The 21,203-nt window shown below is 50.2% G+C and overlaps 1 protein-coding gene across 1 annotated transcript in view; it reads left to right on the top strand.

Annotated features, from left to right (window-relative positions):
* Positions 1-21,203, top strand: part of LOC140428581 (glutathione synthetase-like) — a 160,570-nt gene that overhangs the window by 30,611 nt on the left and 108,756 nt on the right. Inside the window, exon 3 of the mRNA XM_072515219.1 lies at positions 16,244-16,389. Within this exon, the coding sequence (XP_072371320.1) occupies positions 16,244-16,389 (146 nt within the window). The remainder of the gene's footprint in view (positions 1-16,243; positions 16,390-21,203) is intronic.

Below are 21,203 nucleotides of genomic sequence, written 5' to 3'. Positions count from 1 at the left end.
CGTGGGCTGCATGGTCGCGACTGCTGCCGCTGGCATCTGGCCAGGCAACAACCCCCCCCCCCCCCCCGGCACTCCCCCCCACAGCCCCCCCCCCCCTTCGCAGCACTCACCCTCCCTGGCACTAGCCCTCCCCGGCCCCCACTCCCCGGCACCCCCTCCCCAGCACCCCCTCCCTGGGACTCACACTCCCCCCCCCACCCCCCCCCCGGGACTCACACTCCCCAGCCCCCCCCCTCCCCGGCACTCCCCCCCCCCCCCCCCCCCCCCCGCTCTCACACTCTCCCCCCCCCCCCCCCCACCGGCACTCACACTCCCCAGCTCCCCGCTCCCCAGCACCCCGCTCCCCAGGACTCACACTCCCCAGCCCTCCCTCCCCGGCACTCATCCTCCCCCCTCCCCCCGGCACTCACCCCCCCCAGCTCCCCCCCCTTCGCAGCACTCACCATCACCGGCACTAACCCTCCCCAGCCCCCCCCCCCAGCAGTCACCCTCCCCCTCCCATCTGGCACTGACCTCCCCCCCCAGCACTGACCCCCCACCCCCAGCACCGACCACGATCACCGGCACGCACCCTCCACTGGCACCCGCGACCCTCCCCCACCCCAACCTACAGCCGTGACCCATGGTCGCGTCGGCGGGACTTGTGCCCATCCAGCCCGGAGAATTGGAGCAGCCCCGGGGCCCATAGCATCGCGCCGGCCCTCGCTATTCTGCGAGGCGGGTGGCGCGATTCCCGTCGGCGCAAAGATTTGGCTGTTGGAGAATATCGCGGGCGGCGTTGGAGTGGCGGGGCGGGATTCACGCGCCCCCCCCCCCCCCCCCACGGTGATTCTCCATCCCGGTGGGGGATGGAGAATCCCACCCATAGCGTCCCAAATCTGTGACCTCCGCCTCGCAGGATGATAATGGCGGCAGGTACATGCTAACTTTATTGTTGCCCTTTAAATCTCACGCTTATGCCGAACTCTATTTTTGGAATGGTGGGAGGAAGGATAATGTTTTGAGCATTGGAAATTGGAAAGTAAGGGGTTCTGCATTTTTAAAAAGCTTTGATAAGTTTTCTGATATCTGAGAGTGCTGTCTTTCAACATTCACAAAAGAATGGCTTCTCACAATTGCTAGGCATGTGGAAATGCACAGATCTCCTCAAATTATGTTTGATTATCGCTGGAAGTCATGAGGAAAATTTGGTGAACATTCCCGACGGAGATTAACCTGAAGTGCAGTCCATCAGAGAGTATTGTTTCTGGGTCTTCCTCCACAGCAGTTGCTGCACTCGTAACAACATAAACAGGAGCGACTGCATAGTGATTAGGAACAGGCAAACTAGATGATTTTGTTTCCGTCCCTTGCCTGGGGGCAAGTAAACTTTAGTGTGCCAAATACTGCCTTGGCCCAGGATAGACGGGGCCAGCGAACGTGGTGTGGGTCCTGAAGGTTGGCCAGTCGGCAAAAGTGGGTGCCTGGAAAAAAGTTTGCAAACGTTTGCTGAGTTCGGGGATCTGGCTCTGTTTGTGCTTGGCTTGTGTTGTAAATTCAGCCTAGTTACAGGCAGAGACAATAAGGGCTGCACTGTGGTTAGAGGTTGCTGTGTTACATGCAATGCTGACAATTACGCAGCAGTCTAAATATCGCCATGCAAGGAGTGACAGTTGTGTTTCCTGACTATTTGTTAGAGAACCATCTCTTCCCTTTTGTAGGGAGGAGCTTGAGTCTTGTCCACCAATTCTTAAATCATGAGATCTAAATACAGAATTTAAAAAAAAAAATTTATAGTATTCAATTAATTTTTTCCAATTAAGGGGCAATTTAGCGTGGCCAATCCACCTACCCTGCACATCTTTTGAGTTGTGGGGGCGAAACCCACACAAACACGGGGAGAATGTGCAAACTCCACACGGGCAGTGACCCAGAGCCGGGGTCGAACCTGGAACCTTGGCGCCGTGAGGCAACCGTGCTAACCACTGTGCCACCCCTCAATACAGAGATTGACTGTAACATGCAGGTCTGTAACGAGAAAGGTCAGATAAGCATGTTAACACTGGATCCAGTTTTAACAGATCAGGGTCTTTGCCCCAGGCACAAAAATAAAGGTTGTTTTACCCTTCACCCCAGAGTTCGTTGACCCACACAGGCTCCACAATGGGTGGGATACTCCAATCCACCAGCTGCGTTTTCCGGTGTGGCATGCCCCTGCCATCAGCGGGATTCACGTTCCCGCAGGCGGCCATTAGGGTTCCCTATTGTGGCCACCCCACACCATCGGGAAACCCACGGGCGTGGGTGGGTGCACTGCTGGTGGACCGGAGGATTCTGCCGACGGAGAATTCCATTGACTGATGTTAAAATTCCCACCCTAGCATTCAGGTCCCTTGGGCGGGATTCTCCGCGATCCAGCGGGGCGCGCCACTCCGGCACCGAGGAGTGGCGTGAACCACTCCGGCGTTGGGCCGCCCCAAAGGCGCGAGTTGCCGCATGCGCGGGAGTGCCAGCGTGTGCTGGCGTCATCCCAAGGCATGCGCAGGGGGGGGGGGGTTCATCTCCGCGTTGGCCACGGCCGTTGCGGAGGGAAAGAGTGCCCCCACGGTACAGGCCCGCCTGCGGATCGGTGGGCCCCGATCGCGGGCCAGATCCCCCCGCGCCCCCCCGAGGACTCTGCAGGCCGCCCATGGAGCCAGGTCCCGCCGGTAAGGACCTGTTGTGATTTACGCTGGCGGGACCGGCGGGAAACGGGCGGCCACTCGGCCCATCGCAGGCCGGAGAATCGGCGGATGGGGGCCGCTGCCAACGGCCCCCCGACCAGCGCGGCATGATTCCCGCCGCCGCCAAAACCCCCAGCACCGGAGAATTCGGGAGCTGGTGGGGGCGGGATTCACGCCTCTTGTGTGGTCTCGCGCCATCCTATTCTTCTCTTCCTTCAGCTCCAAAATCCGATTTGCAACCCATCCATTCTGGCTTTTGCTCGTCCCCCATTCACTTTGCCTCAACATTGACGGCCATGTCTTCAGCTGGGTAGCTCTGGAATTCCCTCCCTAAATCTCTCCGCAGAGCTTCACTTCTCCCGATGGGACACTCGCTCCTTAAAACCTTTAATTATTTGACAGTTTGATCACCTTTCCAAACGTCTCCTTCACCGGCTTGGTGTTGTTTTCTTTGGCCTTGATACCGGGGGACAGCAGGGTGGCGCAGTGGTTAGCACTGCTGCATCACGGCGCCGAGGTCCCAGGTTCGATCCCGGCTCTGGGTCACTGCCCGTGTGGAGTTTGCACATTCTCCCCGTGTCTGCGTGGGCTTCGCCCCCACAACCCAAAGATGTGCAGGGTAGGTGGATTGGCCACGCTAAATTGCCCCTCAATTGGAAAAAATGAATTGGGTCCTCTAAATTTATTTTTAAAAAGCTTCTTTGGTCTTGATTCTCCACCACCCGCCACCGGTAGCGGAGTCCCCAGTGCGGCAGAGAATCGAAAAAATTGGGATCAGCGCCAGGCATCGGCGAGTGCCGATCCATTTCCGATGCTCCGGCCCCTCCCCGAGTCAGCAGGAGCATTTAATAAATGCAAATTTAGCTGGCCTGGCACTCTATTCTCCGGCCCTCCATGATTCTCCAGTCCCCTGGGCCAGAATCACGTGGGTGGGGATTACTACAGTTCTCACCAAACAAGAGCCTGACATGGTGGTCCTCACGGTGGGTCAAGGGCGTAACTCCTCAAGGGCGTTGCCCCCAAAGTCCATCCGAGGCCACCCTCCCCTCTCCCCCACATTGCGCTGCCTGCCCATCCCTCCTCTACTAGATCTGCCCCCCCTCCCAGACACCTCCGAGAGATCCCCAAAATGAGAGAACTCCCAAAGAGACCCCTTTTATAGGGAGACCTCATTGGGACCGCCTTAATAGGAAGACTCCCCCCCAGGGAGCCCCTGAATAGGAAGATCTCCCAGGACCCCCTAACCAAAGGAACCCCCCACAGAGACCCCCTAACTAAAGGGACTTTCCACAGGGATTCCCTGACTAAAGGGACCCCCCCCCCCCCCCAGAAAGGAGACTCCTGCCTGGAAGCTAGAGAGCAGTCCAGGCAGGGGCAGTGAAAACAATTGCAGCTGTACCACTTACCTGGAAGCTCCACATGTCCATTCCTAGAAGGAGAACAGCTGTGACCCCTCAGATCCATTAGCTGCAAGCTATGCATTCATTTCTAGTAGTGGGTTGTGATTGACAGTTTCCATGAAACAGCTGCATTCATCCATCTCCCTTCATGGATGAGTGCCTCTGACACCTCAATGCTAACAAATATCAACCACAACCACATCAAAGGGCTGTAAGTCCATTGCAATCACCCGCTTGAGTGATGGGAATGCACTTACCTCTTTGGGGACACTTTGCTGAAATGCTACTTCAGTCTCCCTTGACTAGTCAATTGTGCTGAAATCTGCAGAGCTAACCATCAATGTCATTGGTTGGAGCCAAGTTCTTAACACTGGATCAAAGAGGTGTCTGACCAGGAGTCACGTCTTGGTCAGCCCGATGAGGACCCAGCCCTGCAGCTGGCTTACAAAGTAAAGAAGGGCATGCTGAGGGACCTGCAACTCATTGGGTCCCACAGCGCATACATGAAGTCACGGATCCAGTTCCTTAAGGACTCCGACTGCGTGTGGGTTCTGGGGGAGGGTATTATTGCCCTGCTTCCCAAGCAGGGGCATCTCTTTTTGCCAGGGTAATGTCTTCCTGCCTTGGCATCGTACTGGACCACATGATCCAGCCTGACCAGTCCGACACGGTCCCGGGCTAGACCATTTACGGTAGCATCCAACTGGACTGAGACCTGATCCACCATTCCCAGAGGACTGGTCTGTCGAGCGCCTTCCAGTTTCTCAACCAAGAGAAGGCATTCGACAGGGTGGATCATGAATACTTATTCGGAACTCTGCAGACATTTGGGTTTGGGACACATTGGATAGGATTCTTTGGAAACCGGCGGGGCGGGCAACTTTGGCGCGAAGTAGTGGCGTGAACCACTCCAAAGTCAGGCCGTCCCGAAGGTGCGGAATCCTCCGCACCTTCAGAGGCTAGGCCGGCGGTGGAGTGGTTTGCGCGGCGCCGGCCGGCGCGGAAGGGGCTTGGCGCCACGCCAACCAGCGCCGAAGGGCCTCTGCCAGCCGGCACGAGTTGGCGCATGCACGGGAGCGCCAGCGTGTGCTGGCATCATCCAGTGCATGCGCAGGGGGGGTTCATCTCTGCGCCGGCCATCGCGGACCGGTACACCAGCCGGCTAGGAGGAATAGAGTGCCCCAACGGCACAGGCCCGCCTGCGGATCGGTAGGCTCCGATCGCGGTGTTGATTCCCAAATTTCTTTCTCTGTCAGTCTGGCCTCAATAAAAGTTGAGATGGATTCGCACGTAAAAAGAAGTTATTTATTTAGCTTGCAAGCTTGATTCATTTCATAGAAATATAAGAGACATCCAGTTTCCTATATCCCAGAAAGCGAATGAACAAAGAAACAAAGGGATCTCTGCAAATCAATTCAAATGGTATCAAGTTTCACATACTCGACGGACATAGGTCAGCCTATGTCCCTCCTGACCTGTTCGATCTATTCTGATTGGCTCACTTCCAATCCCTTTCTCTGGCCCCTATCAATGCAGCATCACTCTTATAGACACACCTCTTCCTGCTTTTTCCATGCGGTCTCAAACCCCTTTGTCCCTAACTGCCAGAATCAAAGTGGCTTATTTCTACATTACATTAACTAGTATCTCTAAAGTAACTATTTTATATCACATTCGTCATTCCCTCCTTTTATCATTCCATGATAACCAAACTATCCAATCCATAGCTACGGTTCCTCATCTAAAAAGATCTGTCGCTGCATTTCCAATTCCTGTCTTAGCCCCCCTTCATCTGCCTCACCCTCATGGATTTTAACAGTTAAATTTTTTTTCCGGTGATTGGGGCGGTGATCTGATCTAGTGCACCCCGCATTCTACCCATCACACATTTAAGGATGGCCAGGCCCACAAAGATGCAGCCGATAGCTACCACTAGATACATGGCCATATTTATCAACCAGTCCTTCCATCCTCCAAATCCCCAGTTACCCCAAGAGCCAGGATCCTGCATCCCGTCCAAGTGATCCCGTATGCGATCCATAAATTTAGTAATGTTAGCGGTCAAGTCCTGAACACCCATGATACACTTGCCCTGTACTATGGCGCATACCCCACCCTCACGGGCCAGAAGATAGTCAAGAGCATGCCGGTTCTGCATTGCAAACAACCGTAGCTGAGACAACTCCTTGGTTATTGCCCCGAGGGCTCCCAAGGTTTACTACCCGGGTTTTCCTCAGTTTGGCCTTTAACTAACTTAAGTGTATCTCCCGGTAACCTACGTTCTAGCTGTACTTCCCTTCTCACACGCCCCATCCTCTCTCTAGTCCCTTTCTCTTTCTCATGGTCTCTTCCTACACTCTTCTGACAGCCTGATGTTACCTTTATTGTACCACTTTTAACACATCCAAAATCAAATTTACATGTATTCCAAAAACAAGGCAATGTCCATATAATGTTCCCTTCCCATCGCCGGGACCGGTGCAGCTGCTTCATGACTCCTGCATTCTCCTTAACTTTGATGACCTTCCATGAGTCGATACCATGTCCTCGTATATGGGGGCAGCGAAGAACATCACCTTTGCATAGGTGATGTATCCTTGTAGATTGGTTGGGGCTACACAGATACATAATATTCCCCTTTTCCATGTCCATCGCCAATAACACGCCAAGCGAAGTGAGGTCAAATATCAGACAGACGATGCGTAGCCACTCCATCATGCTCCACACCTGTAAAATAGCACTGGAGAAGGGAGGCAGGTTAGTATCCGACCTTTTACAGTAGTGGAGATGGACTCAATTTACAGTGATGTAGGTGGAACCAAGCACTTCGCCCCTCCACTTTAACTGCTGTGGGGGTGGTAAGGAGAACTTGGAAGGGCCCGTCCCATCGCGGCTCCGACCACTTCCTAGTCCAATTTTTGACCATGACATAACTACCGGGCTGGACTGAAAGTGAGCTAGGTACTGGGGCAATGGCTGGTGAGCCGCGCGGACTTGGCCATGGAGTTCCTTGAGCACTTGCGTAAGGGCTAGAACATAGGTGGTCATTTCTTCAGTCATCTGATGAAACTGAACCCGTCTGGGAACCTGCAGGCTCCAAGGAGTTCTAAGAGGCCTGCCATAAAGAATCTCGGCGGGAGAGAGCCGGGCTGGTCCCGCAGGTGTAACCCGCAGCTGGAAGAGGGCAACGGGGAGCAACTTAAGCCATGTCAGTCCCGTGTCTGCTCTTAATTTAGCCAATTTAGTTTTGAGGGTCTGATTGTGTCTCTCAACCAACCCGGCCGCCTGCGGTCTGTAAGCACAGTGTAACTGCTGGCGTATGCCCAACTGGGAGCAAAACTCCTTGTTAATTTGTCCAATAAAATGAGGCCCATTATCAGAACTTAACTGAGCTGGTATACCGTACCGGGGAATGATTTCCCTCATCAAGACTTTAACCACAGTAGCAGCTTTACTATAGATAGTCGGATACGCCTCGACCCATCTGCTGAACACATCCACAATGACCAAAACATATTTGTAACATTGACACCTTTCCAACTCAATGTAATCCATTTGGAGCGTCTCAAAGGGACCACTGGGCAACGGGGTTTGCCCCTTCCCACAAGGGATACCTTTTCCGGTGTTATATTGCTGACAAATCAAACACCGATTACTGATACTTTGGGCCAACCCCTGCATTTTAGGGTGCCACCAAGTATCCAGCAACAAATCACTAGTCCCTCGAGCCCCACAATGAGTTGCAAAGTGTACACATTCAATGACCCATAAAGCCAGCACATCAGACATACAAGTCTGATGTGCAGGCGTGGTCCATAAAGAGGAAACAGAATCATATGTACAACCTAACCGTTTCCACATTTGTTTATCACTCTCAGGAGCGTCCTCCTGTAACCTTATGACGTCTTGGATGGTTGGCATTGACTTGTCAGAAGCAGACATATTCATAGTAGATCGTTTAGTCTGACTTAACATCTTAGGCACCATCACTTGCTGAATTTGCGCGGCTGTCCGCGCTGCACAATCTGCTCGTTCATTACCAACGTCAACTGGGGTTGTACCATTCGTGTGGGCAGCGCATTTAATAACGGAAATCTGCGCGGGCATAAGGAGAGCCTGCAGTAGGTCATTAACTAAACCCCGGTGGGATATTTGACCACACATAATCATGTCAGGTTGTTCTGACGAAATGTCACTCAAATCGCCCCTTTTTGTGGTAGTTTCCTGAATCAAGGCGAAACATTCGTGGCCAGGTGCGTCTTCATGGACAGGGGGACCACTAAGAAAACAGGCTGGATTGATAGTGGTACAGTATTTAAATGTCAGACGTGGATTGTTCAAAAGGTATATCTCATACCTATTCTGACGAGCTGCGGTAAGATGCTGACCATTCGCCCCATATCCCTGGCATGGTACTGGTCATGGACCTGACGTGTAATATGAGGGCTTACCGAAGCTGACTGTGGCCATAAATGTGGTGATATTGTAACAAAATCGGCTGTACCTTCTTTTCCCGTGACTGTGGCTGTAACCTTGACTGGCCATTCGGTCTCAAGTAATGGCCGGTATTTGTCCTCCAACTCCCTGTTTCGTCCAGTTCTGTCATAGGCCAGGGTAACGTGATGCAGTGACTGTTCAACGTCTAACGTCCACCACTGGGGGGTGATAGAAATATAGCACTGTTGTCTCATCCTCCTCTTCGCTGATCCACCCAACCGAAGTCACTATATTGGAGCTCCTGCTGGTAAACTACCATTTCTGCCGCTTGTTGGGGTCGCAGGTCATCCTTTTTCATTACATACTCAGTCTTAACCTTTGTAACTGAGCCTCCTTCTTGGCCTACACCCTCCTTCCAGTAAAATCTGACTGCCCTTGCCATCTGGGAAGGGTCGTTCTCTGTCCAATTCATGTTTTTACATTTCACAGCAGTAACCACAGAAGGTGGTAGGCAATGCATTAACATAGCACAGTATTGAGGGGAATTCTGACCATTTTGATACAGCAAATCGCCTGACTGCCCCCGGTAGATTTCATTAAAACGCTCCAGACATTCCTCTGGCTCTTCAATCTTCCTAGGTTTTAGGTCTAAGATAACAGAAAGATTTATGGGCCTTTGAAATGTGCTATTCAACGCATTCAAGATCTGTGTCCTTCTTTTCTCTATTTGCTCTCTTTTTTTTAAAACTTAAAAATGTTTGAAAATTCAAATTGAATTAGTGCAACTTGCAAGCTTAGCTCTGATCTCAACTCAGAACTAAATTTACAATTTGCTTAACACAAACTTGTATAACATTTACAACTTAATTATTTCTTTATCTTAACAATTTTTCTTTTAACAAGTTTTTTTTCTCTTTTACATACACATAAGTATTAGCAAAATCAACTATCATCTCCAGATTGACACTTTTTAAAATGGTGTCCATGATCTTCTTTAAGTTTCTATTAATCTCCAGATAAAATGAGATAAACCTTATTTCAAGTAAGTAAAACTTAAGATTCTGGCAATTTCAATCAATTGCTTTCGAAAATAATAACTTTTATCAAAGAGGTGGAGAAACCCACTGGTTTCCTTTATTTAATTCAAAACGTAACTTTGCTGGTGTTCACTGACTCAAAGGAAAGGTATCCGATTACACTACGGCTGCTGCTGTTATCTCAAAGCCTGAGTGAGAAGCACTGTCTGTTTTCAACTCCGCCTGCTGCTGTCAACCCTTTGAGAGACTTCTGCTTCAACCAATATGCAGCATTCCTCACAATCTCAACTAGACCTCGGAACTTTACAGTCCAAGGAGACAATTTTAGCTTAATCAACTATATATTTAAAACACTCACACATAGAGTTGAACCATCTTCAGATTTTAAAACAGTTATACTGGACTGAACCTCCATCTATTGAAGTCCCATCAGCCCCTGAACCCATATAATAGACTGAACCTTCATTAATGAAGTCACATCAGCCTCTGAACCCTTATAATAGACTGAACCTTCATTAATGAAGTCCCATCAGCCTCTGAACCCTTATAATAGACTGAACCTTCATTACTAAAGTCCCATCAGCCCAAAACCCTAACCCAAGCCGAAACAACAATATGAAATCCCATCAATTAAAGTGCTAATCCCCAGACTGACCTGTGATTTCGTCGAGGCGGTCTTTCTGTGCCAACCGCTAGTGACCAGACTAATCAGACGATAAGAAGAGGGGAACAATCAATGCGCGGTCGTTTTCCAGTTCTACATTGAGGGCCCTTTGTTCCCCATCCTCCTGTTCATAATCAGTCTAATTCTGATTTCGCAGTTGGATCAGGATCGCCCTGAGAAATCCCGGGTTTCGGCACCAAATGTTGATCCCCAAATTTCTTTATCTGTCAGTCTGGCCTCAATAAAAGTTGAGATGGATTCGCACGTAAAAAGAAGTTATTTATTTAGCTTGCAAGCTTGATTCATTTCATAGAAATATAAGAGACATCCAGTTTCCTATATCCCAGAAAGCGAATGAACAAAGAAACAAAGGGATCTCTGCAAATCAATTCAAATGGTATCAAGTTTCACATACTCGACGGACATAGGTCAGCCTATGTCCCTCCTGACCTGTTCGATCTATTCTGATTGGCTCACTTCCAATCCCTTTCTCTGGCCCCTATCAATGCAGCATCACTCTTATAGACACACCTCTTCCTGCTTTTTCCATGCGGTCTCAAACCCCTTTGTCCCTAACTGCCAGAATCAAAGTGGCTTATTTCTACATTACATTAACTAGTATCTCTAAAGTAACTATTTTATATCACATTCGTCAGCGGGCCAGGCCACCATGGGGGCACCCCCCCGGGGCCAGATCTCCCCCGCCCCCCCCTAGGACCCCAGAGGCCGCCCACGGAGCCAGGTCCCGCCGGTAAGTACCTGTCGTAACATACGCCGGAGGGTCCCGGCAAAAACAGGCGGCCACTCGGCCCATCGCGGGCCGGAGACTCGCTGGAGGGGGGCCGCTGCGAGCGGCGCGATTCCCGCCCCCGCCAAATCCCCGGCACTGGAGAATTCGGCAGCCGGCGGGGGCGGGATTCACGCCGCCCCCCCCGTCGATTCTCCGACCCGGCGGGGGATCGGAGAATTCCGCCCATTTTGTTCTGAGGTTCTGAATCTCCCACTTGGGGAAGGCAGTCAGGCATTGGTGTGCCTTCGCACCCAGATGGCAACCTTCCAGCATCACACCCTGCAGTGATCCCTCTACCTCGAGCCCCATTCTAGATGGTGTGCCCTGACAACATATTTTTTCTGCTGGGTGCACAGCCTGAACTATGACATGGGGCTCCTGTTCATTGGCGTGAGGAGTTTTGGTCACTCCCTGCAGGCGCTGCCCGTCTGGAACATAGTCGCCTCGCGCCAAAGCTCTCCTTCGTCTGGAATGGTGATTGCCGTCTGGGAGGCACTGCTCAGGGACCTGTACCTCCACCAATACCACTTCTGGTGGCTGGCGGAGGGATGGGCAGTGGCTGTCGGGGTGACCAGTATCAGAGATGTGTTGGGTGGCAGAGGAGTGGGCTGAATGACACCCCACGAGTTGGCACATTGCGCAGCGATGGATGTCCAACTCGCGGCCATTGCCATTTGTAACCTCAAAATGTTTGTGCTCAGACCTGATGACACTTGTGGTCTAGATGAGGCTTAGGTGTGCAGTGTACCCCCGTCTCGGATGGAAATTCACATTGGCCCCAAACCACGTTCCCCTCCTCCGGAGCCAGCGCCCCACAGCCCGAGATGCCTGGCAGAAAGGCCGGCCATGCCCAAAAGCACTGCACGGAAGGGTTTCCTGGATGAACTACTGCTTCGCGCTCTGTATGGCATTTCCTAGTCAGCCGCGCACAATTGTATAATGCCTTTTATGCGAGGGCCCAGATGTATCTGAACTTGTACCAGGTGCAGGCAAGCAAGGACACCAGGGCAATGGGCTTTGCCCACTTAGCAGGCATGTCGCAGGTGCAGGGTGTAATGGAATGCACCCACATGGCCCTGCAGTCTCCAGGGCATCGTGCAACACCATTCATGAACTGCAAAGGATTCCACTCTGTCCATGTCCAACTCGTTTGTGACCACATGATGCACATAAAACAGGTGTGTGCCCGCTTCTTAAGTAGCGTCCATGACATCTTGGGGAGCTCGCAGATCCCAAACATCTTTGAGGGACAGCAGCGGCTGGAGGGACTGGCGATTCCCACTTAGGAGGTGGCTGATGACTCCAGTGGAGAGACCACAAACACGTGGTCTCGTTATAGCAAGTGTCATGGTTCAATGCGGGCGCTGGTCATGCAGGCGATTGAACTGCTGAAGATACAGTTCTGGTGCCTGGACTGGTCAAGGGGTGCTCTGCAATGCAGCCCCAGAGGGTGTCCCACATCGCTGTGGTATGCTTTGCTCTGCACAGCTTGGAGCTGTAGATGGAGGCCGGCTGGATCCAGAGGAGATGAGGAGCTACACATCTCCTCACATGAGGGGTAGGTCGAGCTGAGCAGCGAGGGGCAACCCAGGGGGGAGAGGAGGAAGGACCTTGGATCATGGTCAGTGACCCCACCAAGCCTTCTCGGCTTGGGGACAAATAGGACTAGGGAGTGAAGAGTTCTCCCACTGTGGGGCGTGTCTCCTGTTCATAGACGCTCATCAGTACTGTGGTGCCAGCGCTAGGTTCTCGTGATGGTCTGCACGTTCATGGGCAGGGTGCGAAAGCCATTGGCTGCACGCTGCAGGAGAATGATGATGACTTGCATTGAGGAGTAACTGATGCTCCTCTCATCCTCAGTGATATGTCTGACTCCTGCCTGACAGAGAGCTGAACGCATCCTGCCAATGAACACGCTTATCATGGGGTTCAGAGACTTCTCACCTGCTAGAGCCTCTCCAAGGTCTGGGTCCTGGCTGTGGTGTTCTTTGTGGTTCAAACCTAGGATGGTTGGCGTAGTTTTCACAAAGACCACAACTAGCATTTTATATTAAACAATGCTAAAGATTTATTTACATTACTTTAATTGAATTCAACCTCTTATCTCTATAATAAACAACTAACAATAAATATACAATCTACACTCATCTAACCCTAAACTGTCTACACTAATACAATAACTATGATCTGCTCTCACTAACATTAACGCTTTACAGTACTTGCTTCTAGCTTTCTCCTCAACATTCTCCCAGAAGGCTCAGCCTCGATGCCTTATTCAGCATCCAGCTCCCTCTGGTGTTTGAAGGTGTTACAACATTAACTCTTACAATGCTGTACATTTCTCATGTCGCACTGGTGTGTTCCTCCAACTAACATTTGAGGTGGACAACCTCTCGACACTTTGTCAGCCCATGGCCTCCTCATCACTGGAGAAGAGTGGCAGAAATTTGAGGGCTGAGCGTTGTTGCTGGGGCCAGGGGAGGGGATGGCCATGCCAGCAATAGCCCATTTTTAGTGAGTCATCAGTGTGGGAGGGAGAGTCATAGAGCTGCCATTCTCACACTCCACAGCGATGGCGCTATTGTGCGCGGGGGGGTTGCGGAGCATGGCACCATGAAATGACAGTGTGGAGGACCTGCGGGTGGACAAAGTGATGTTTGATACAAGAGCTATATTGCAATGGTGATCTATCTCATCGAGTGCCTAGATTCACCCTGGGTTTCTTACAGTTTCTTGCTCTTCCTCACACTCCCACTATGTCTAGGTGTATCCCAGGATCCACAGCTGAGCTTGAGGCAGCCTGCTGCCGTGGCAGGCGTTCCCTGGGGGGCCTGGGTCCTGGGTCTTATGTTTGGGCAGCACAGGTGTTTCAGGACTGCCCTCAGTGTGCTGGGCTGGAGGTGTTTCGCTCACAGGGAGGGGGTATCAGAATGGCTTGACACCCTCAGGATCCCCTGGGTGGATCTGCACTGGTGGAGGGCGTGGGTGACAGATGTGACGTCTCTTCAAAGGTGGTGTCCGAGATATCTCCCTCGGAGCTGCTCATGTCCGTGGTCACAAAGGGGCGCGCAGATGGTCCGGGCTGGTCGACTGGTTGCCCTGCAAGGGAAGGGTGCTGTCATTAGTGCATCACAGGGGATAGATTATAGGACAATATTTACTCATGTGAGGCTTGAAGAAAGACTGTGTGTCCTGAGGGTCCTTGGTCCTACTCGGCCAGCTCGAGGGCTGTTTCCTGAAAGAGGGTGTGGCATCTGTGTCCGTGCGTGCTTGTTATGCTTGAGATTGTCCTACAATGAGACGGACGGGGAGAGTGCAGGCAGGAGTCCTGCCAGTTCAGATGGTGATGAGGGTGCGGCATGCGTGGAGTGGGGGAGGGGTTGTGAGGAGCAGAGTAGATACTGGGGAGACATACCCTGGCTGCACGAAGGAGGTCATTCATCTTTCTGTGGCACTGGTGCCCCTTCCTCTTCTGCAGGGAGCTGGCACTGACTCGGGCTGCCACTGCCTCCCAGGCAGGCAGGGGTGGTCACCTTACTGGATGGACATCTCTGCGACTGTGGACAGAGGACACCCTCTGCTGAACACCATCCAGGGGTCTGGGCAGGTCTCCTCTATGAGAAACCCAGTGCTGGCTCCCTTGAAGATCCCCTCGAATGGACCTGGAACAAATGCTGGACTCACCACTGATTGTAAAAATTAAGGTGCCCCGGGCATGCGAATCTTGGGGAGGTTGCAACTGTCATGATATGCAGGCATGCAGATAATGATATACAGACAGGCACAGACAGGCAGCTAATGAACACAGAGAACATGACACGACCAATGTGCAGGCAGGACACTCAGGGGAGGTATCTCACTATAAAAGGCACAAGGCACTCACACTCCGCCTCTTACCACTGATGAACATCTACAGAGTAAGTTAGGTAAGTGAGTCAGGGGGCGGAATTCTCCCCCAACGGCGCGATGTCTGCCAACTGGCGCCCAAATCGGCGCCAATCAGACGGGCATCGCGCCGCCCCAAAGGTGCGGAATGCTCCGCATCTTTGGCGGCCTAGCCTCAACATTGAGGGGCTAGGCCGGCGCCGGAGGGATTTCCACAACGCCAGCTGGCGGAAATGGCGTTTGTTGCCCCGCCAGCTGGCGCGGAAATGCGGCGCAAGCGGCGCATGCACGGGAGCGTCAGCGGCCGCTGAAAGTTTCCCGCGCATGCGCAGTGGGGAGAGTCTCTTCCGCCTCCGCCATGGTGGAGGCCGTGGCCGAGGCGGAAGGGAAAGAGTGCCCCCACGGCACAGGCCCGCCCGCGGATTGGTGGGCCCCGATCGCGGGCCAGGCCACCGTGGGGGCACCCCCCGGGGTCAGATCGCCTCGCACCCCCCCAGGACCCCGGAGCCCGCCCACGCCGCCTGGTCCCGCCGGTAAATACCAGGTTTAATTTACGCCGGCGGGACAGGCAATTTCTGGGCGAGATTTTGGCCCATCCGGGCCGGAGAATTGAGCGGGGGGTCCCGCCAACCGGCGCGGCCCGATTCCCGCCCCCGCACAATCTCCGGTACCGGAGAATTTGGCGGGGGCGGGATTCACGGCGGCCAACGGCCATTCTCCGACCCGGCGGGGGGTCGGAGAATGACGCCCAGGGTGTATGTACAGTATCACACCTCCAGCACGTGGCTAATAGTTAGTCTGGTTCAGTCAGACAGAGTAACCACACTTAGGTTAGCAGAGAGTCGAACTCATAGAGAACTGTGCTACTGGTTCAATAAATCAGATTGAACTAACTTCAAGGTCTGGAGTATCTTTTTGTTAAAACTGCATCCAGTTGCAGCCTGTGTTATCCCAGAGTACATAACATGTCAGCAACGAGTGTGGCATAATTCACATGGCAAAAACATTTTTGTTATAAAGAGGCTCAATATTCCATGATTCTCAAACGTCCCGCCGATGGTGCTGGCGGGATTTGCACCAGTTTTCACACCGGAACTAACACTTGGCCAAACTTTGGTAAGATTCCGCCCAGTGTCTGAACCTGTCTTTTCCTGTTACTGACATCAATGGAACAACTTTGTACGGTTCCAGCATTTTATATTCCCAGATTTCCAGCGTTTCTAGTGTCTTTGAATCTTGCTTTATTTGTTGATTTCTACTCAATTCTGATAGTTTTGGTGTTCCACACAGTGATCTTTTACATTTATTTCTCTTTTGTTTTTAAAAAGGCAGCCACCTATGCACCGTTTAGCCTGTTCCCGTCACCAGTACCAAAGAAACTGTTCACAGAGGCATATGAGGTCCAGCAAGACTTTAACATATTGGTTGACAGAGTAAGCCAAGACTCTGAATTTTTAACCAAAGCACTGGCAAGGTAAGGCAATTGTACAAAGAACACAGTTGTGCTTATTAACTTTCACAGTTTGCTCTTTTTGGATCAAAGCTTTTTGCATTATACCATAAGTCAGTGTTTTAGGTTGCCCCGTTTTAACATGATCCATTTCACATCAGATGTAACGGGGTCAGTATGTACACTTGGCGTTGCAATTTCCACTTCAGTCACATTTCGTATTGATGATGATGGAGAGTCGTGTCACCAAACCGGTGCCATTTTGGAATAACCCGTCCTGTTTGCCACCCCTCCAGCCCCTCACTACGTCCTCTCCTCTCACCACCACTCTCCCACGCCCTTGCTCACGGCAAGAGTTCAGGAGTGGGAAGTGGCAAATGGCACAGGAGCATGGGTAAGTGGAAAGAGTTTGCCTATTTCTTCAATATTCATAAATTTATTAAAATTATTTCACATGTGCTTATAGAAATTTAGGAATTTCCCATTTTAAAACCTGTAGAATATCATAGAATTTACAGTGCAGTGCAGTGAAGTATAATGTTTAAATATTTTTTCTGACTAGTAACATCCTACAGAACCTAACTACAACCTTTATATTAATTTTAATGGGAAAATTTGATTTGTTTAACATTGTTTTGCTTGAAGTTGCACTGTAGGAAAGTTTAATTTTGATAATTATTCACAATTAGGTTGTAGCTTAGTTATGGGCATTAGTCAAATAATAAAATATGTCAACCCAATCTGATTTATGCTGAATTCTAGGATACTAGTTCATCACATGATTTGGTCTTAGCATCTCCCTTGACAAGGGAGAAAAGACATGGCCCTATGTCAGTGATGCAAGAGGTCAAGGTTGAACAGTACCTCCGTGTGGAACCATCTACCTCCCTCACAATTAAAATTATCAGCTGTGTTTTCTGAATTCAAAGACCTCCTCTGCAAAGAAAAAAAATGGTTAAACATGCAGCCAAGTGCATTAAATTAGTGCAGTTTAATTTCTGATGTTTAAAAGTTTTGTAAAGCAATTCCTATTCCAAACACTGACAGAAAGAACAAAAACTTAGTATTGTAGTCAATGAGGAGCCCCGAAAAGTTGAGTCAAAAGTAGTTTATTTTCTACTCACGGTTAGGAAATACAGCAACCAAGCAACATTCCAAGTCCCAGCCGGGACCATCCCGAGATGCCGGTTCCCTCTTGGGCTGGCCTTTATCTCGGGGAATTAACCAACCTCCGTTAGGCCTCCGCCACCATTATACCCCCCCCCCCCTCCCCAACTCGGCAGGGGAGAGCTCGTATTCCACCAGCCCCATGGGGAAATCGATTGGGGCTGGTTTAGGGCTAAATCGCTGGCTTTTAAAGCAGACCAAGGCAGGCCAGCAGCACGGTTCAATTTCAGTACCAGCCTCCCCGAACAGGCACCAGAATGTGGCGACTAGGGGCTTTTCACAGTAACTTCATTTGAAGCCTACTTGTGACAATAAGCGATTTTCATTTTCATTTCATCAGGTCGTCCCCGTTGTTATATTAAATACACCAGTATATCATGGTGCAGACATTCACACTGCTGGACACACAGCAGGGTCCAATCAACACACACAACACCGCAGCCAATCATCAGTTAGAGCACACTCACTATAAAGACAGAGGGCATCACACTTTTCCCGCTCATTCGGGATGCAGCCTCTCAGAAGGACAGAGCTTACAGCACAGATCTTCACCATGTGCTGAGTGCATAGACTGGTTAGGACAGGTCTTTAGTTTAATCTAACATCATGTTAACCCACAGTGAAAGGATGTTCAACAGTTTCTAGCTTAATAAAATAGTGTTGTACTATTTTAAGTGTGTTCCACGGATCCAGAGCACCCAACACATCACCCGTGGGTCTCATGAGGGTTAGAACACTTACTATGGCAAAGTAGCTCTCTGATACTGATAAGCAACTGTTTTAATGAAGTTCTGTGGGCATACTGATATCTATAGACCAATTAGACATTTGGAACAATGAATCCATGTTCCCAACCATCACATGCTGTCTTAGCTCTTCTGTCTTATCTAGAGGGGCAAGGATTTCCAGACACATAGGAAACCACCACCTGGAGTTTCCCCTCCAAGTCACTCACCACCCTGACTTGGAAATATATTGCTTCACTGTCACTGGGTCAAAATCCTGGAACTCCCTCCCTGCACCTCAGCGACTGCAGCGATTCAGGAAGACAGCTCACCACCACCTTCTCAAAGGCAACCCGGGATGGGCAGTAAATGCCTTACCAGTGATGTCCACATTCCGTCAATTCAATTTTAAAATGCAGATATCAAAATCATTCTCGCTATATTCTATACATACTCCATGTAACTTCTAATTACTGCCTACTTTGTAATCTTCTTTATTAGTTTTAATGTTTCAAGCAACTTTACCACTCTATCAGTCTTCGGACTCTGTGAAAGAATACACCATTGGACTTTGATACTATGACTCTTCTACAAAGGCGAATAGAAGTGTGAAACTCCCGCAAAAAGCAATCGACGATGCCTCGGTTGCTAATACTATCTAGTCAAGAGACAAAGGAATATGAAGCTAAGGAAAGACTTGGAAATGATATGGGGCAGCCATGATCCCACCATAGAACATACAGTGCAGAAGGAGGCCATTCGGCCTATCGAGTCTGCACCAATCCACTTAAGCCCTTACTTCCACCCAATAACCCCTCCTAACCTTTTTGGTCACTAAAGGAATTTATCATGGCCAATCCACCTCATCTTCATGTCTTTGGGAGGAAACCGCAGCACCCGGAGGAAACCCACGCAGACACGGGGAGAACGTGCAGACTCCGCACAGACAGTGACCCAGCGGGGAATCAAACCTGGGACCCTGGCGCTGTGAAGCCACAGTGCTATCCACTTGTGCTACCGTGCTGCCCCATTTTTTAGATCTTGGATTTTGGATCAAGGCTGTGTGTCCAACTCCTGTTCCTAATTAAACCATGACTTACCCCAGGTTGATTTACTTGCCACCTTAAAGAGACAAGTCAACCTAAGCAACACTCCATGTTAGCATTGAATAGTATTCATTTATATCATTCTTAACTTCAGCCAGCAACACATTGGGAGAATGGTCATTCTCGTTAGAAATGTACATTTAAAAATACAGGAAAACATTTATAAATTCCTTCAGTGAATTAGTTAACAGTGGATCTTTCAGCAAGCTGCAGTCCTGGTATTATGGTAACGCTTCCCTGAATCATATATTGTGGCTTGAGCTACCTTGATGATTAAGCTGCTGAAAACAAGTGTTTCATTTCAGCATATCTCTTTGCGACTGTTAATTCTTGGCTTCTGGAGCAGTTAAGAACATAAGAACTAGGAACAGGAGTAGGCCATCTGGCCCCTCGAGCCTGCTCCGCCATTTAATGAGATCATGGCTGATCTTTGTGGACTCAGCTCCACTCTCCGGCCCGTACACCATATCCCCGAATCCCTTTATTCTTTAGAAAGGCATCTATCTTTTTCTTAAAAACGTTTAAAGAAGGAGCCTCAACTGCTTCACTGGGCAAGGAATTCCAGAGATTCACAACCCTTTGGGTGAAGAAGTTCCTCCTACACTCCGTCCTAAATCTACCTCCCCTTATTTTGAGGCTATGCCCCCTAGTTCTGCTTTCCCCGACCAGTGGAAACAACCTGCCCGCATCTATCCTATCTATTCCCTTCATAATTTTATATGTCTCAATAAGATCCCCCCGTATCCTTCTAAACTCCAATGAGTACAGTCCCAGTCTACTCAACCTCTCGTCATAATCTAATCCCCTCAACTCTGGGATCAACCTAGTGAATCTCCTCTGCACTCCCTCCAGTGCCAATATGTCCTTTCTCAGGTAAGGAGACCAAAACTGAACACAATACTCCAGATGCGGCCTCACCAACACCCTATACAATTGCAGCATAACCTCACTAGTCTTGAACTCCATCCCTCTAGCAATGAAAGACAAAACTCGATTAGCCTTCTTAATCACCTGTTGCACCTGCACACCAACTTTTTGCGACTCGTGCAGTTGAGGTGCAGCAGTTAGTCTCAACACCACTGGGGGAGGGAGGGAGGGATGGAGAAAGTATCTGCTCTTCACTGTTATCCAGCGACCTGTGGTAAGATGATCACTCCTGAAATATGGTGCCCAAAAGTGAGCGCAGGGCTCCAGGGTAATATACATCATACAACATGCTTCTTTAAAACTGTATCCTCTAACTTGCCGTCAGCACAATCTTGGGAGATTTACAAAAAGGCAAAGAGAGACTTGTATTTATTATAGTGCCTTTAATGACCTCCGCACATCTTAAAGTCTCTGACAGCCAATTCAGCACATAGGCAATGCTGCAATATTCGAAATGCGGCAGCCCATGTGCTCACCTCAATAACGTTGATGGTAATGGTAACGATAATGACCAGATCATCTGTTTTTTGTTTGATGTTGATTGAGGGGTAAATATTGGCCAGGACAATGGGGATAATTCCCTAGCTCTTGAAATAGTGCCATACATCTTTTAATTTCACCTGAGAGAGCAGATGGGACCTTGGTTTTGCAACACCCTGAACAATGCAGCACTCGCTCAGTATTATTTGGAGTGTAAACCCAGATTTCTGGGCTCAAGTCCTGAGAAGTGACATTCTTTCTGAGTCAGAGGCGTGAGTGCCACCAACAGAGCCACAGCTGGTGCCTGTATGAATTTGTTTGAACTCAGACCCTTCAATTAATGTATTGAAGATGTCAGTGCAGCCTCCCTTTTGGCAGAGTATTTATGTGGCTGTGTTCCGAATGTGCAGTGTGTCTCCTTCAGGCTTTTCTG

This window comes from Scyliorhinus torazame, chromosome 8 (assembly GCF_047496885.1).
Source record: "Scyliorhinus torazame isolate Kashiwa2021f chromosome 8, sScyTor2.1, whole genome shotgun sequence".
In the NCBI taxonomy this organism is placed as follows: domain Eukaryota; kingdom Metazoa; phylum Chordata; class Chondrichthyes; order Carcharhiniformes; family Scyliorhinidae; genus Scyliorhinus; species Scyliorhinus torazame.
This window is presented reverse-complemented; position numbering and strand designations above follow the sequence as displayed.